Source organism: Trachemys scripta, chromosome 4 (assembly GCF_013100865.1).
Source record: "Trachemys scripta elegans isolate TJP31775 chromosome 4, CAS_Tse_1.0, whole genome shotgun sequence".
Classification (NCBI taxonomy): domain Eukaryota; kingdom Metazoa; phylum Chordata; order Testudines; family Emydidae; genus Trachemys; species Trachemys scripta.
In genome coordinates, this window is record NC_048301.1 from 82,169,935 (window position 1) to 82,187,316 (window position 17,382).

Below are 17,382 nucleotides of genomic sequence, written 5' to 3' on the forward strand. Positions count from 1 at the left end.
CTCTACTATAAACCGTGGTTTTATCTGTTTGCTAGTTTCCTTTTGACAAAGTTATTCTAAGTAGCAGACAGATATAATTTTAATCAAAGCAGGATTGTGGTACAGTTACTGATGTATAATCTTTCCTAGTCATTAGATTCCCTTAATACTGGTTTTATCTGTCTGATTTGCATAACCATCATACAGTAATTTGTGAGCTATACAGTATTGTAAACTCCGGTACTCTCATAGTTCTCATTATGAAGAGTGCAGGGATTTGCATAGTTATCATATGGCAGTTTATCAATATCTGTACTATAAATATACAAATTTTATACAATAACTAACTACTACAATCATGCTCAAACTGACTCCCATACTCAGACTACGAAAGTTGTCTGTCAGCTACAAAAATAACCACCACCAAAGCATCTGGCTTCCTTCAGCTGAAGTACAAGATCTCCAATAATGTATGTGATTGTAGTATACAATAATAATGAAAATGGCATTATCACTGCAAAAGGGAAGTTGTTTTAGGAAGTTTATAACCTTTTGACTCATTTTCTCCTCCCCCACCCAAACTGGTTACACACTATCTTGAAAGTTCTTGTTTTTAATTGTTTGCATCTTAACTCAGTTTTGAAACACTGGAAGCTACAATATAGGATATTCTGGGGAGAAAAGCTTAATGACCTGGATAGAGACAAATGAGATTCTATTCAACTATACATTTTTGTTGGTTTCCTATTAATCATACACTTAAGCAGAAAAGTAACAGTACCTTTCTGAGCATCAATACTAACAGTGAAGTATATCTAAAAATGTCTTTTTACTTCATGAATAATATCTCAAACTTAGAGAGAGTTCAGTCAGTCTTATTCCAGAAAGAGGTTTTGTACCATGGTTAGCCCAAACAGATTGGCACTGTGACAGAGTGCATAAAATATATTCACTGGTGCTGGGGGTAGGTCAGTGCTTTGAATCTTGCTTCCTCACTATGTTGAAGTCAAAGGCCAAATATTTCAGACTTAGGGAGCCTAACTTTAAGCACTTAATTCATTAAGTCCCAGAACAAGGGCCAACAGGAACACAGTAGAGTTTTATTCAGTCATGCCTGATTTTCCTTAGTTCCCTTTGAGAACAAAAGCAGAGAGGAAAGCAAAAGTCCAGCTCTCTTGGGATTGCAGCAAAGAAGCCATCTGCCTCTAGAGCCCTGGAATAGTATTGTCAGAAACTCAGCTGGGGTGCTGGTGACAGACCACTTGCTGGTCACAACAAAAACAAGTGCCTCTGAAAATTCAGACGAATCATAAAATATGCCAGCATGTTGAAGTCTTGAGAGGCCATTTAACTTTTACTGACAATTTTTCCCAGGTGAGTACCGTATTCCAAAAGACTCGAATCTACATCTTCAATATGGGGGAATGCAAACTGAAATGATCATTGAACAAAAGGAGAAAATGCTACCACAGAAGGAACTTCCTTGTTTTCCTTTAAGGATTCTTTCATCCTACTGAAGAAATGCAGTGCTACCTCAAAGAAGAATCTCTGAAGAACTACAGATGAAAGTGAGCCAATAAGTGAAAGTCCATGCAGGCTGCAAGATGTCACAAGCTGGAAGAGGAACTGAATTAGGAGGGCAAAGAACAGAACCTTGGACAGGGGACTGAAGTGTGCAATAATTGATCACAGAAAAACTCCTTGGTCCAGTAACCATTTTTATAGTCAAGTAGACATTTCCTGTGAGGGAAAGATGATATTTCTCTAGCTGACAAGATTATCACCATTATTCAGGAAACACTGGACTAGATAGAAAAGGAGGAGTGGAGCAAAAGATATACGAGAAGAATGGGACTCAAGATCTCTGTTCTGTTCCTGACTCCGCAACAGAGTTCTTGTATGACCCAAAGCAAACACGTTTATACAGTCAACACCAATCATCAATAGGAAAGCATAAAAATCCTTACAAAAAACAAATTTAAGGAATTCCCTCCCACCCCCAAAGAATTAAGTTTAGGACACAGAAAGCACTCTCTTGATAAATTGGCTTAGTTTTCTAAGAATCAGCTATTTTCAAAAAGTCATGCTGACAGTGTCTCTAAATCGAAGTTATTTATGGTAAAAGATACATTATTTAACTACTAAAGTTACAAGAATAAATTATATATGTATTGTAAAATGGGTAACAAGCATATTGCTAAACATTTCATTATTTTTAAGCTACTTTCATCACATTAAATTATTTTCTACCTTATCTTCCAAAGCAGCCATCCTTTCCTTGAGATGAAGCTGAAGTCTTTCATTGGATTCAGACAGAAGTTTATCAACAGTATCTGATAAACGTTTATTATGTTCTTCATTCATCTTCTCTCTTTGTCTAGCCTAAGTTATTTAGGAAGCATTAAAAGTATAATTAATTCAAAGCTGTTGATGTTGTCTGTCCTACGAAACATTTGAAAAGTATTATTTAGAAAGATCTCCAGATTGTGAAAACTGTAAGGCTCACCACACTCAAACTCCTTATTTTCTCCAACGAAAGACACTTTTCTCAAAGGTTCAGAATTAATCCAGATACCTTGATCATCCAAAGGCCTTCAGGGATACCCAAAACCTTCAGATAATCAGAAGTACTAGATTCACAGGCTTCCAAGTGTGAGTTTACAGTCTAATGACTGAGTAGATTTCAAAGCCTGCAGAGCGAACTCCAAGGCCAGCTGACTCAGTATGTCTACAGAAGATTTTTTCTTGTGTGTGAGAAGGGAGATCTAATTAGAATAAAAGTGTGGTATACAGATACTTTTAAACATTTTATTTCAAATTTCAGCTGGAAACTCAAAGCTCACAATTAAGTTCACTAACTTTAATTAAGAGCAACAACTAACAAACATCATAAATCCCCAAACCTCGCCTCAATTTTTAGCACCACATTAGAGGTGGGACATAGAAGAGAAGGCCTAGCTCAACCACCGGCTACCATGCAAGGGATAATAGTTTTACTTTTCAGTTTGATTTCTATACCAAAAAATATTTTTGTAATACCCTTTGCAATTCCTGATTCTTTTCCTCCAATTGTGCTTCCATCTGTCGTAACCGTTCTTCAATGTTGCCATGTCTCTCCTCAGCCTGTCAATTTGAAAACAAACTAGAACTAGTATTTAAGTCTTTAAGTATGTACTGTAAACTGATGTGCTAGCAAGAAGCATAACATGCTTGTGTGTGCAAACTGCCATTTTTGTCCATATGCAGTGCAAAACAGCTTACTATCAGAACCTAAGAATCCTCATTACGTTAAATGATGATCAATTAATCCTCCCACACCAGAATTTCATGGTTCAACCATTGCTGACAACTCACTTCTCACCAGGAAAATTTACATTCATACTTCCACATTGCAATAAATGTATAAATCCCATCACAGGATTTCCTCTCTACCCTCATCCCCATTTGCCTATGTTAATAATCATGAAAAGCAGAAAGCAGCAAGCAGAAACAAGGACCGATGTACAAATTCTACCTTCCTAAACTTGGAGGCAAGTTCCAACAGTTTAGCCTCTTTAGCAGCAGAGTTCCCAGAAGACAAAGGGTCAGACTACAGAGCCAATAAAGGGATAGGAAAGATAAAAAAAAAAAATGAAAACAAGACTTTAAAGACACTTAAGAAGTCCATGTATAGCTACTAGATATACTATTACTTCACACTATAAACTGCTATTCTCCCTGCAGCCATTTAAGGACATATAATGCAAGCTGAAATTTGACTGCCCATTACTTAAAAGCTTCAGCTCAATCCTTCCTTAGGCCTGGTCTATATCTAAAAGTTAGGTCAAAAGATACACTACTCCGGGGTATGACAAGTTCACACCCTTGAGCACCACAGCTATGCCCACCTAACCTTCAGTGTCGATGTGGATAGGTCAACAGAAGAATTCTTCCGTTAATCTGCCTATCTCTGGTCAGAGAGGTGGATTACCTACAGTGATGGAAAAAACCCTTCTGTTGCTGAGGAAGCATCTACATGATGGTGCTACAGTGGCATAGCAGCAGTGCTGTAGTGCAGACATGGCCTTAGTTTAAAAAAAAAAAAAAAAAAAAGAAGAAATTGTCTTCTTCCCTGCCAAGACATAAATTGCTGATTGTATTAAATGACTCCCAACTCATTCTTTCTGGACTAAAGCAGTTCTATACAGTAACAAAAACAGTAATTCAAACAGCAAAGGGAAAGGAAACACTTTTCACAATGCAACACACAAAGCTGATACAAGAGCTGATAAAGCAAACTCCCAATAATAGAAATACAGAAAGAGGAAGTCATTAGAATTTAAATATTTTGAACGTATGCTAGATAATTAGGAGAATGAATAAATGGAAAGCACAGAATATAGAAAACATTTTACTGATTCTGTTTGGAAAAATCAGTGAAAAAAGACAGAACAGAATTGCTATAGTTGGAATAACCACAGAAAAGACTCTCTCACAATGCAGTGAACTACTGTCCCCACCTTTGAAAGTGCTGCAACTCTCTGTGCCAGTTCAGCCTCCACCTCAGGCAAAGTCTCAGCTTTTCTCAAAGTTTGCTGCAACTTTTGCTCAGCCAGTTCCAGTCGTTCTTGCAACTGTCGGTTCTTATCTTCACTCTAAAGATCAAGAATGCAACAGTCACCATTTACAACTAAAATGGTAGCTACTTGTTCCTTTATCAAATACTGGAGTAGCGAGACAGACAGCTTCCTTTATTAGACTTATGGAAAACAATTTTCCAGCACTGATTTTACTTTCCAAACACAAAAAGAAGAAAAGCAGCTTTCCAAACTAACTTTTAAAATTAAGTGTGTCACATAAAAGTGCTATTTCACTGAACTAAAAATTGAATTCCTTCATAAACACAGCCACAGCATATGAACTATCATGGAGGCATTGCTAACGGCTCCAATTTTAAGGTTATGCGGAGGTTTGCAATTATAGTGGAGCTCAAATTCCTTTGCTATTTAAGTAAAATTATTTATATGAGCACTAAATTTAGCACTTATTTTTCTAGCAAAGTTAAAAGTAAATGTGTTAAGTATTTTAGAAGTTAAGGTTAAAAATGACTCGATGTTTCCTTCTGTTCCTTCTAGCTAACAAGTGACTGATATATAACCCTTCAAAGTTTAAATTAATTTAGTTGTACACAAAAATCTCAGGCATTAACCAGTTTTCTTTTTTCAATAAAATAAATAAGAAAGTGATGAGCATTATTGGTTCAACTGTTTCTGTCTAAGCCAAAGGAAAGAGATGGATAAAATTTATTCAAAAACAGAAATGGTTCCTATCAAAGACAAGTAAAACTACAAAGCTTAGGCACTTCACTGCTTGTTCTGTGTTCAAGCCCCTGCTCCCTACCCACTTTCTCAATCCCCAGGCAGTCCACTTTCCTTCATTCTGTCCTCTCTTCCAGATAGCCCCACTCACCTAACTGCTTCCCTTCCTAGACCCCCTAGCTAGAGCCATCAGCCAGCTGCTCATCCTATTGTGCTGTCTCTCTGCTAAGGTTCAGAGGGAGTCCTGGTATGACAGACTGAGCAAACCTGCGGGAGGCAATTGATAGGTTAGAGCAGTGGTCCCCAAACTGTGGGGTGAGCCCCCCTAGGGGGACAAGAAGAAACATTCAGGGGGGCATGACAGGGCCCAGGCCAGCCCCAACGGGGGGGGCAGGAAGGGAGCACCATCCTCCTCCAGGTGAACATTAATTAACACTTTTCACTAACAATCATACCCAGATACACAGACTCCTCACCTCCACAACAAATTATTTTCATTTCCAACATAAAATTGGAATTCTAATTCTTCAAAGAAACACAATCTAAACACTACCTTAACTTTGACCACAGCCTTCATAGGTAACCACAGCACATTAGACTTATTTTTAAAGTATGACTGCTTGTAAGATATCGTAATATTCTTCAGCTAAAAAGTAAGTGCCTTAGCACACACTGGGTACTACTATAGTTTAAATATTACCATCTTCATCAGCAATATATTCAACAGAATTTTCTTAATATTTTATTTTAATTAAAATTATTACTTGTCGGTGCATGGAGTCTTTATTAGCAATTTCATTTTCAAGTTTATCATTGAGGTCATGCACAGATGTAGCTTCACGCTGTGCGGCGAGGTAGCGTTTTTCAAGAGTTGTAATTCTCTCTTCCATGTCTTCCTTTTGGGCCATGGCCTATGTTATGAGAAACAGTTGTCAGAATAAAAGAAATTACATTTAGTCACTAAAAGCTGTGAATTATTTATTTAATAATCTAGGCTAAAACAGTATCAAACATACTTTCTCATTCCTACAGCAAAAAGTATAAAGTGTTGAGATATTTACTTAGAAGAATTGTGTTATTAAATTACAAACTCACTTTAAAATAAAATAAAAAAAAGGATGAGCATAAAGTAGTGAGTTACAGAATGCTTAATTATTATTTACCTCAGAATTATTACAATATAATAGTAGTTTTCCTTATAGTGTGTTAGACTGAACTTACGCACTGAAGTTTTTTTTAACTTGGGAGCCTTAAGTTCAGCTCTTAAACTCATATTCAGCCATTCAATACAAAAGTGTCCTATTTTCAAAGGTTTTGTGTACTCATAAATCCCACTAAAGTTCAGGTGTGCTGCAGAAACTCAGTATCTTTAAAATCAGGATCTTTATTTAGGTACCTAGATATGGATTTAAGAGCCTAACTTTAGGCACTCAAGTTTGAATATTTGGGGTTAGGCTTTGACATCTTTTCCAGATTGTCCATTTTTGCATAGTGTACTGCACTACTTACATTTCCACACTAAAATTTCTTTTAAAAAATCGTTGAATGTTATCTCCCAGCTTCTTTTAAGTACACCTTAAATCACCTTTAGAACAGTGGGTCTTATTACACGAAGTTCCACATATCAAAGCCACTGTGAGGATTATGTTCTGTACTTTGAAATCTTTGAAAATACGAAGTGTTTTATACTGTAGATATTAGGCATTTTAAAAACAATTTGTTATAGTTATCTTAAGGAAAAAAGAATTGACAAAAGTTAGGGTATCTAAATTTTATTCTTATTCCTAGAGTAGCCTTGCCCTTAGAGCATTTACAGATCAAGCAATGTTTATCACGTTTGTATATTCATGAATGTTCGGTAGCACATCTATTCTGAAGCAAGAATGGATAAATTCCACATCTTTTTTTTCCCCTGGGGTAGCTACATATATGCAACACCAAATTTTCCTTCATCTAAGTCTAGGCCCTAGCTAACAGTTAGCAGGATACATTTCTTCCAGCCCAGAGGGCAGAATGTAGGACACCTACAAGAATGTCAATGCTTCTACTAATCAATTAGTAACCACCACTTTAGCAAACAATTAATAGAAACACAAATTTGAGGATACACAATTGAATGATACAACTTCAAGAAAACTAGCACTCAGGAATGAGCTAATCAGTTAGGCCCAGATCCAAAAAGGCACTTAGGTGCCGAAGTCCCAGATTTAGTCACCTAAATCCAGGTGGTGGGTTCCCTCGATGGATTGCTAAGCTGAGATGGCATCTCCATGAACTCCAGACTTAAGCATCTATCGCCATGAGAGGAAAAGGGCTTAGGTACACCCCCCTAGCGGCTGGCTTAGACTTTCACAGTTCATTCCTCACCTCTCGTACATCTCTTTGCAACTTTGTATTCATTTCTTCTGATTTTATTAAATCTTTTCTAGCTGTGTCAAGATCTTCTTCCAGCTCTGTTACTCTGCTAGAAAGAGCAGTGAGACGTTCCTTCATTTGGCCTTGCTCGTTGGTCTGCTTGTCTATAATTTCTTGGAGTTCTAGAACTTTAGCAAGGTCTTCATCGTGGCTTGAAGAACCATCAGAAGATCTCTATTACATTAAAAACAAAAACAAAAAAACCCACCACCTTAAGTTTCCACACTACACAGAGCTTTAAAATATACTATATTACTTCAATATAACAAAGCTAATTAAGGCTAGTTTGTGCAGTCTATCCAATAATAAAGTTGTAATAATAACCTTGTGCTTTAATTATATACTTAAGACTGCACATATATTGCAACCCATACATGACAAAAAAAAATCCATCAGTGTTAAACAACCTTACCTTCCCATTTGTGCTTGGTGTATTTTCCTGATCATGATTTATATCCAGCACCCCATCAGTTAGTGTTCTTTTCTGATTGTTTTGCTCTTTCAGAATCATTAACTAAAACCAAAAGTAAAAAAACACTGTAGCAATTTCACTTTGTATTTCACTTATCACATAAGCAATAGCTAACATAATGCAATGACCTAACTTTGAAGCAAATGAGTAAGAATTTTACTGATTTAATATTTAGAAGATTATTAATGCTTTAAAGAAGAGACTGATGTAGGTATGCATGGGCAAGATGTAGTACAGGCAGCTAAAAACCTATTCCATGCCTGCTATGCTACTGCCATTAGTCTTAAACCAGAAAAAATTCTATCTGTGAGACAGCAGAATAATCAGCTCATACATATAGTTCCTAAACAGACTTCTATCAACAAGAACTAAGGTGAAATCAAACTCATCCAATTGGGATCTAACGAAAATCAAAAATCTACAAGTAAAGAAAATAACTTTAAGAATCATCTGTATATACTAATATTTGGAAGAATACTGATTTGATGCTATGGTATAAATTCTTCCACCCAAACATCCCCCAAAATTTTATTTTACTATAGGGACCTACCTCTTTATGCGTAGTACCTAATTCTTCTTCCAACAAACTACACCTTTCAAGTGCTACTCGTAATCTTTCCCTTACCTGAAAAATAAAGTCATCAATAACATAATTTTAGAGCTATCTTAGCACTGAGCAACTGTGAACACAAGACTAAATTTTTATGTGCCTAGAGATATGGCTTCCCATTTCGTATGCTTAATTGCTCCATCAGTGTCAATGACTTACACCATCAAATTCTGAAGTTTTAACATGCATCAGAGAAAGGAACTTCTGGAAAACTGACTAAGGTTTTAAGATTAACCATTGACTGACACTTTACCTAACAAGGAGACAGAACTTCTCCATTGGGCAGGTGAACTCCATTTGCTGCCATCTTTTAAAACCAGACTAAATTCTGTGTATTTAAAATATACCTCTCCCTTGTAAGGAAGACTCAAACACCTGTAATGTTTGTATTATCTAAGAAGTTAGTGATTTCAATTTATAGTATTTGCAAGTTATAAGAAATAAGCATTTTATTAGACACAAAATTTAGGACTCAAACTGCTAGTTGGGAGTGGGGTTCATCTTAAGCTGCACCCATTTGCACAGCCGAGCTCTATGGTAGCTGGCTCAATGCACAGGCAAACTGAGGGGCTCCAGGACTCCCCCTTTAACCAGCTTCCTCCTGTGTAACAAATCCAGGGTGGGTGAGAGCAGAGAGGATCTTTTCCCCTGTCCCTCCCTTTCTAGCCCTACTTCACCATCTTCCCCTCTTTTTTCCTTTTCTTCTATTACACACATATGCTGTCAATGTAAGGGAAAGGATGTGTAGACTAGGGAAAGGAAGAGCCGGGTGAAAGTATGAAAGGGAGGCGATGAAGAATGAAGAGCATGTGCAGATGAAGGGGTAGAATGAATGAATTTTCTACATTAAGAAAATTTACACAAGTGTAAAACCAGTGCAAATAAGCGCCTCAAAGAGATTTTATTCTTCTTTAAATCTTCCCCAGATGCAGCATGACTCCCCCAGCCCCAGAACAGCCACCATCCTATCTTCCCTGCTCTTGCACTTGAAGCAAGAGGCAGCAGCACACTCAAACTCCAACCAAGTAGAGCAAACAGAAAGGCATAACAGCTTCACAACATGTTTTTGCTTTCCCTGTTGACTGCACTGACTGAACTGGTAATTATCACCTCCTCAATGACTCACTCACCAGTTCACTTAACTGCTTCTTTGATCTGCCTTGTCTAGGTCTGGTGTAATTCTTCACCTTAAGTAGGGAGCCACTCACTACACTGTTACTAATTTCTCTCATTTAACTACTTACATACTCAAGTAACTGTCCCTTGAGCATTTGATTATTTATATAATTTTGTATTGTGATTAGGAACAGAGACAGTAGGAATCAGTAGATTCCTTGTAATCACACTGCACTGTTGATTACTGGTACCACTTTACACTTTTTGCACTCATCTCTAACATTACCATTTCTCTGCATCGCATTTACCTCCCTTTTTCTCTCCCTTCCCCTACTTCATCTCCCCTTCTATTCTACCCTCTCCCTATGTTACTCCCATCAGTTTTTCACTCTTCTGTTCTTCCTGTCCCATTCCACCACCTCCTCACTCCTACACACACAAATCATACCTCTGCTTCCTCTTTTGCCTTTTTCTGTTTGTATCTGGTAACATCCACCCCAACTCTGACTCCAACTCCTCCCACAACCTTCCCTATCATCACCACCTCCCCTCCACCCTTTTTCTCCAGTCCAAATGGAATACCCAAACCCCATTTTTAAAAAATGTCACTGCCATCCACAACCATCTCCCTTTCTCCTGTCTCTCACATCCCTAGTTTCCTCTTCCAACACTGACAAATGCCAGCTTACCTGTCCCTGTTCCCTTAAATTCATTCAAACTCTTGCTGAAAAAAAGTCTTCCTGGTTTGTTGAGTCAACCACATTACCATTTTGTTTGTATAATTTCACTGGCTTCCCTTTCCCACAGCATCAGGTACAAACTACTTGTTTTCATTTTTAATGCTCATTGTGGCCTGAGATCAGACTGATCTCTATTTTCTCTCCATCAGTGATGCCAGCCTTGATTGCCTGTGTCAAATTTTCCAACATACATGTTTGTTTTCTCCCATGCCATTTCTTTTTCATGGGAACAGCACTCTTCAAAACACCACATAGCCACACTACACTATTCTCCTTAAAACTCACCTATGCCATGACTACTACAAAACACTTGACAATGGTTAGACAGCTGGTATGCTGCGACTGCTGCGTACTTCTCTAGCCACAACTGTCAGCATTGTTACCCTGTGCTCCCACTGTCTATGTTATAACCACCTGTTGTCCATTGTCTTCTACTTCTACTTTGTGTGTACAGTACACAGTCAATGATGCCCTTTATGTGTTACTGTAATACAAGTAAATAAGTGTGAAAACCCCTAATGTAGATATGTTGCATAAGCACAAAGCAGGGCTTTTTACACTAATGCAGCTTACATTGGTATGTTACTATATTAAGTTGCACTGGTTTTGCTTTAGTACGGCACATCTACATTAGGAGGCTGTACTGATGTAACTGCATCAGTGTGGTTACACTAGTGTACATTTTTTTAAAGCAGACATGGCATATCAGAGAACCTAACTTCTGAAAACTTTTGCTCGGACAGTTATTAGTTCCACACTTTGGCCGGGGGGATGGGGGAGGGAAGAGGAGAAGAGGGAGGAAAAACATTAGTTGGCACACTTTGTTACCTTTTCATCAAGGGCTTTGTGATGTTCAAATAGTGATTTTAGTGCTTTGAGAACTTCAACTTCACTAGACACTCCTGCTGGAGACTGAGCCTGTCTCTTTACAACAGTCATTCTAAGGGACCGCTCATGTCTGGAGACTAGACATTCCAAATGTTCTAATAGCAGCTGAAATAGAAACAAAAGGGTAAATGAAGAAAAATGTTTATACCTGTTTTGAACATCAGACTAGAAGGACTTTACTTTCTAAAAATATTAGGTTTGAGTTTAGAACTTTGAACCCAGGAGTCAAAAGTTCAATGTTAAATATATTCATTTGTTTGCCTTTAACATTTCAGTGATATCTTTGTATAAAGTTAACAAAATGGAAGAGGTGCAACATGGACCACTGTTCACCCTTTTACCCAGCATTCTTCCCCAGACAGTCTCTAGGTAAGATGCCAGGTTTCAGAGCGCTTCATTTTCATCTTTGCTTAGATAAGATTTCTCAGATCCTTATCCATTTCAAGTCTGGGAACTGCTTTCTAATCACCAGGACTGGGTTGTACAAAGGAAATGTATGAAGAAATTGTTGGGGAGCAACTGCTCGAACCATGGTTGCGCAAGCTGTCTGTATGGATCTCCATGACCTGCATTTCTACTCCATTACTTCAGAATCTTACGCTAATTCAGAATCCCTTATCATGAAGGAACCCTCTGGCAGTCGGAACTGCAGTCCTTTATCTGCTGTTGGGTGGAATATACACAGGGTGCAGTCACAGCCCTAAAGACACTGCTATACTGACACTTCCTTATATGAGGCACAATTGTACCAGCAGCGAGAACCCATATGGACAATACTCAAAGAAGAACTTACCAATTTTTATCTTTGAGTTTCAACTTGGTGTATAAGAGCATGATACACAGTCTGAAGAGAATCTCAATATTAAGTTCAATTCTCCAATTAATTATATTTTCCTTAATGATGGTTTAATGGGGTTTACAGGCCCTTTAAGTAAAAGAGCAGGATGGAGTCAAGTGTCTCCCCATTCCAAAAGTCTCAACAGAACAAAGATCCTGGGGAGAAGTGGGGCAGATATGGGGAGAGAGGAAATGGTCTCAGGGGAAGACAGTCTTGGAGAGACTGTTTAAAGGCCTGAAGCCAAGACTTTTGTAGCGTAGATTTTTGTAGCTCCCTGTCTCCTAATCACTCAATCTTCCAACCAAACAAGACAAAACCCAGGTAGGTAGGGGACAGCACAGAAAGCTCCCTGTTCTCACTGTGAGAGGAGATGTTATTATCCAGGAAGGACTGTTTGCTTGCTGACCTCTCCTCCCAACCCAGCGGAGGAAGTACTGAGTTGGTGAGACCTAGAAGGCTAGAAGACAGCACCCCAGCAGAGACACTTGTATTGTATTTGAGGTAATTTCATTTTAAAACAAAGAATACTGCAGCCACTCCGGGTGGAGCTAGACAGAAAAATTTAAAGGGCCTGCCAAGAAAGAGGGACAGACCGGCTCTGGGTGGTAAGCTAGCCACAGATGGCAATATTCAATAGAGATCAGACAAGTAACTAACCCTTGTATTATTTCTTTCTGCTTTCAGTTCAGCAATTTCTTCTTCCCTTTCAAGGAGCTGTTCCCTGCATACATTAAGCTCTTTAGTAAGTGCTGCAAACTCCTGGAATAAAGCAAACAACAATACATCAGTATCGTAAAAGACGTGCAACCCAATTATATGAATTATTATCACAGTAAGTAGTTCAGTAAAGTTGTAATCAATTATTTTTATTCAACTCATCTAAGCAAAAAGTTTATCCAGGAAGGGGGGGGGGGGGGGGGATGGTGCTAGAAGAGGGGTGATGTTTTCCAGGAAATGGGGCTCAATGACTCGGAGTCAACAGACATGGATTCTCCTCCTTGTGTGGTCTGAGTCAAGTCACTTCAATTATCTATGCTTTTATTTCCTTTTTTCTTAAAAAATTTTTCAAGCCTAGCAAAATATACTGTTTACTGAGGATTACACATGCAAGTGTAGACAAGGCCATAGTGTAATTTGGAGTGCATTAAATCAGCCCCAGGTGCCCTAATTTCTGAGGTGTTCACACTGGCAAGGCATGTAGAGTGCCCAGACTCTGCGGTTGGAGCGCCCCTGGTAATCCACCTCCACAAGCAGCATAGAGCTTGCTGCACCCTGGCTGGAGTGCCGCAGTGCCAGTGTGGACGCCCTGGTCGATTAATGCGCTCTGATCGGCCTCCAGGAAGTGTCCCACAATGCCTGTTCTAGCCACTCTGGTCATCACTTTGAACTCTACCGGCCTGCCCTCAGGTGACCAACTGTAAGACCCACCCTTTAAATTCTCTGGGAATTTTGAAAGTCCCCTTCCTGTTTACTCAGCAAAGCGGGGAGTGCTCGCCACATCATTCCAGGTGACCACGCCTCCATGCGCCAGGCAATCCCCAGTATGGAGCAATGGCGAGGTGCTGGACCTCAGTGTTTGGGGGGAGGAAGCTGTCCAGTCCCAGCTGCGCTCCAGCTGTAGGAATTACGATACTTACGGGCAGATATCAAGGGCCATGATAGAAAGTGGCCATGACCCAGACGCAGTGCAGTGCAAGGTTAAAGTGAAGGAGCTGCGGAATGCCTACTACAAAGCGCAGGAGGCAAACCGCAGCTCCAGTGCTATCCCCTTGACCTGCTGGTTCTACAAAGAGCTGGACGAGATACTTGGAGGCGACCCCACCTCCACTCCGAAGAGCACAATGGACACTTCAGAGGCCATGGCAGCCCAGAGTGCAACAAAGCAGGAGGAGGAAAGTGGGAGCGAGGGTGCTGAGGAGGAGGGGGCCCAGAGCCAGAGGATGGCCTGGCTTCCCTAGATGCATGCAGCCAGGAGCTGTTTTCAAGCCAGAAGGAAAGTAGCCAGTCGCAGTGAACGGTTCTTGCGGAAGAACAAACAGTAGATGAGGTGCCCAGTAAGCGGCATTTATTTTGAGAAAGGAGTTGTTGGGTGTGGGCTGTTGGGGTGAGGAGGGCTGCAGAAAAAAGGGTTAGGGCTGCGTGCATGCATAGATGAGGAATAGGGCGTTGATGTACTTTCTCACATCACGGTAATCGGCCTCAGTGATCTCATCAAAGGTCTCATGCAGAAGCTAGGCAATCCACTTGCACAGGTTCCTTGGAGAGCTACTGTGCTCCTTGTCCCAGTAAGACTAACATATCCACACCACTGTGCTGTGAGGGGCGGGGGAACCATTGTTGCACACAGGCAAGCCGAATAAGGGCTAAGGTGGAAGCCGCATTGTTGCAGAACACCCTCCCTTGCTTCCCAGGTCACACTCAGCAGCGAGATATCTTCCAGGACGAACCCATCCTGTGGAAAATGTGGGGACAGTGTTGAGTATAGAGGGGCCCCTGCAGCCAAAAATGACCAAAAGCACACTCCACAGTCATTCTGCATCGACTCTGCCTGTTGCTGAACTGCTCCTTGCTGCTGTCAAGGCTCCACGTGTATGGTTTCATCAGCCATGGCATTAAAGGTCTCAAAGGATCACAATGGGCATTTCGACTTACTCTACGGTGATCTTCTGGTCCGTGAAGAAAGTCCCGGCTTCCAGCTTCCTGAACAGGCCAGTGTTCTGAAAGATGCATGAGTCATGCATCTTACCAGACCAGCCTGCCTTAATGTCCATGAAATGCCCACGATGACCCACAAGTGCCTGGAGAACCATAGAGAAATACCCCTTCCGATTTATGTACTCAGAAGCTAGGTGTCAGACTTGGAATATGCGTGCCATCTATCGCCCCTCCGCAGTTAGGGAAATCCATTTGTGCAAAGCCATCCACAATGTCATGCATGTTGCCCAGAGTCACGGTTCTTCTGAGCAGGATGCGATTAATGGCCCTGCACACTTGCATCAACACGATTCCAATGGTAGATTTGCCCAGTCTGAACTGGTTAGCGACCGATCAGTAGCTATCTGGAGTAGCCAGCTTCCAGATTGCAATCACCACGTGTTTCTCCACCAGTAGGGCAGCTCTCAATCTCGTGTCCTTGCGCCACAGGGTGGGGGTGAGCTCAGCACAGAGTCCCATAAAAGTGGCTTTCCACATCCGAAAGTTCTGCAGCCACTGCTGATCATCCCAGACTTGCATGACTATGTGATCCCACCACTCAGTGCTTGTTTCACGAGCCCAAAAGCGGCGTTGCACGGTGGTGAGCATATCCGTGAATGCCACAAGCAATTTCATGTCATATGTGTTATGCATGTCGACATCATTGTTGGACTCCTCACTGTCACTCTGTGGCTTAAGGAGTAACTCGACTGCAATTCATGACATGCTGGCAAGACCTATCAGCATATTCCTCAGCAGTTCAGGATCCATTCCCGCAGCCCAAAAGGGAAGACAGAGCATGCAGTACAAAAACCATTGAAAGATGGTGCCAAATGTGGACAGAAGCACAGGGATTGCTGGGATGCGAAGCGATGCATCACGAGGCATTGGGACAGGACCCAGGATGCCCCGCGCCCCCCTTCCCATTCTCACAAGCCTCAGCACCAGTCCAATATGGGAAGAGGTGTTCTGTGGGATAGCTGCCCATAATGCACCCCTCCGAATGCTGCTGCAAGTGCCGCAAATATGGCCACGCTACTATGCTTGCAGCTGACAGTGTGAACACACATCAGCGCTCTCCCTGCTGCTGTCTCCGAGGGCTGGTTTAACTCCCAGCGCTCTACATCTCCAAGTGTAGCCAAGCCCTATGTCTAAAGCTTTAAGACAAAGCTATTTTGAGTTAAACTAGACTGAAAACAAATTCCTTTGAAAGGACGTCTCAACTGTACCTAAAACATCACTACTGCAATGTTAACATGTGCAACTAAAACAGACAAACTCAAAGCTGATGTACAAAAGTTTCAGAGCCTAAGGCTTTGTTTACACAACACAGCTTTTAGCTACTCGTCAGGCAGTGTATACGCTGTTTGTCGGCACTTTCGCGGACAAAATATTTCTACCGCCTATGAGCAGGGTTCGCGTTGTGGACAGGAGAGTGCTTCTGTCATCAACGAGCCATTTACACTGCCACTTGCCGCAGCAAAACTTTTGTCTTTCACTGGGGGGTGGGGGTGGAGGGTTTAAGCATCTGTGAATGACAAAGTTTTGTTGTTCAATTGACAGTATAGACAAAACCTCATTCTGTAAACTGTATCCAAAAGATGGATGGGATTGGAAAAAAACAAAAACAAAAAAAATAACTTCTGTAACCTAACCCTGTGACATATGCTCTTGGGACTCCTGACACATTAGACTGTTGAAAGTCACTACAAAAACAATAGTGGTACCATTGCCATCAATGACATACAATCCACAACTATCACCTCCCCTACCTCTTAAAAAAAAAATATAATATTCATATTCATTGGAACAACAATTCAGATTATTACTGAGAGTGCAGTTCAAATGGCTTTTTTAAGTCAATCATAAAAGATTGCTTGGTTTGAGGAAAAAGGGAGTCCTCCTTTAACAGTATAGGAAAAGCAAAACATCTTTACTCTTGTTGCATGACAATTAAATTCTTTTTGCCATTTTCAAGGAGGAGGATGATAAAACTTCATTAGGTCAGTTTAATACATTTAATGAAAACCTGATATGGAATACACATAATCAAAACACAAAGATGTACTTCAAATGTTGTTCATGCCTACATAAATTAAAACCTTCTAATGCTGCCAATATGACGACCTTACTAAAGCAACAAGGAGTCTGGTGGCACCTTAAAGACTAACAGATTTATTTGGGCATAAGCTTTCGTGAGTAAAAACCTCACTTCTTCGGATGCATAGAGTGAAATTTCACTCTATGCATCCGAAGAAGTGAGGTTTTTACTCACGAAAGCTTATGCCCAAATAAATCTGTTAGTCTTTAAGGTGCCACCAGACTCCTTGTTG

General features: G+C 40.4%; 1 protein-coding gene across 13 annotated transcripts in view; it reads right to left on the bottom strand.

The window, feature by feature from the left end:
* PPFIA1 (PTPRF interacting protein alpha 1) overlaps positions 1-17,382 on the bottom strand; it is a 93,263-nt gene that overhangs the window by 41,903 nt on the left and 33,978 nt on the right. For 7 of the 13 annotated variants that reach the window (XM_034769733.1, XM_034769736.1, XM_034769734.1 and 4 more), the window contains exons 3-12: positions 13,013-13,114; positions 11,458-11,622; positions 8,714-8,788; positions 8,104-8,205; positions 7,644-7,865; positions 6,041-6,187; positions 4,479-4,613; positions 3,494-3,568; positions 3,019-3,102; positions 2,230-2,361 (exon numbers count right to left, since the gene is read on the bottom strand). In XM_034769733.1, the coding sequence (XP_034625624.1) occupies positions 2,230-2,361; positions 3,019-3,102; positions 3,494-3,568; positions 4,479-4,613; positions 6,041-6,187; positions 7,644-7,865; positions 8,104-8,205; positions 8,714-8,788; positions 11,458-11,622; positions 13,013-13,114 (1,239 nt within the window). The remainder of the gene's footprint in view (positions 1-2,229; positions 2,362-3,018; positions 3,103-3,493; positions 3,569-4,478; positions 4,614-6,040; positions 6,188-7,643; positions 7,866-8,103; positions 8,206-8,713; positions 8,789-11,457; positions 11,623-13,012; positions 13,115-17,382) is intronic. The other 6 variants (XM_034769746.1, XM_034769739.1, XM_034769738.1 and 3 more) reach the window with 1 other exon arrangement.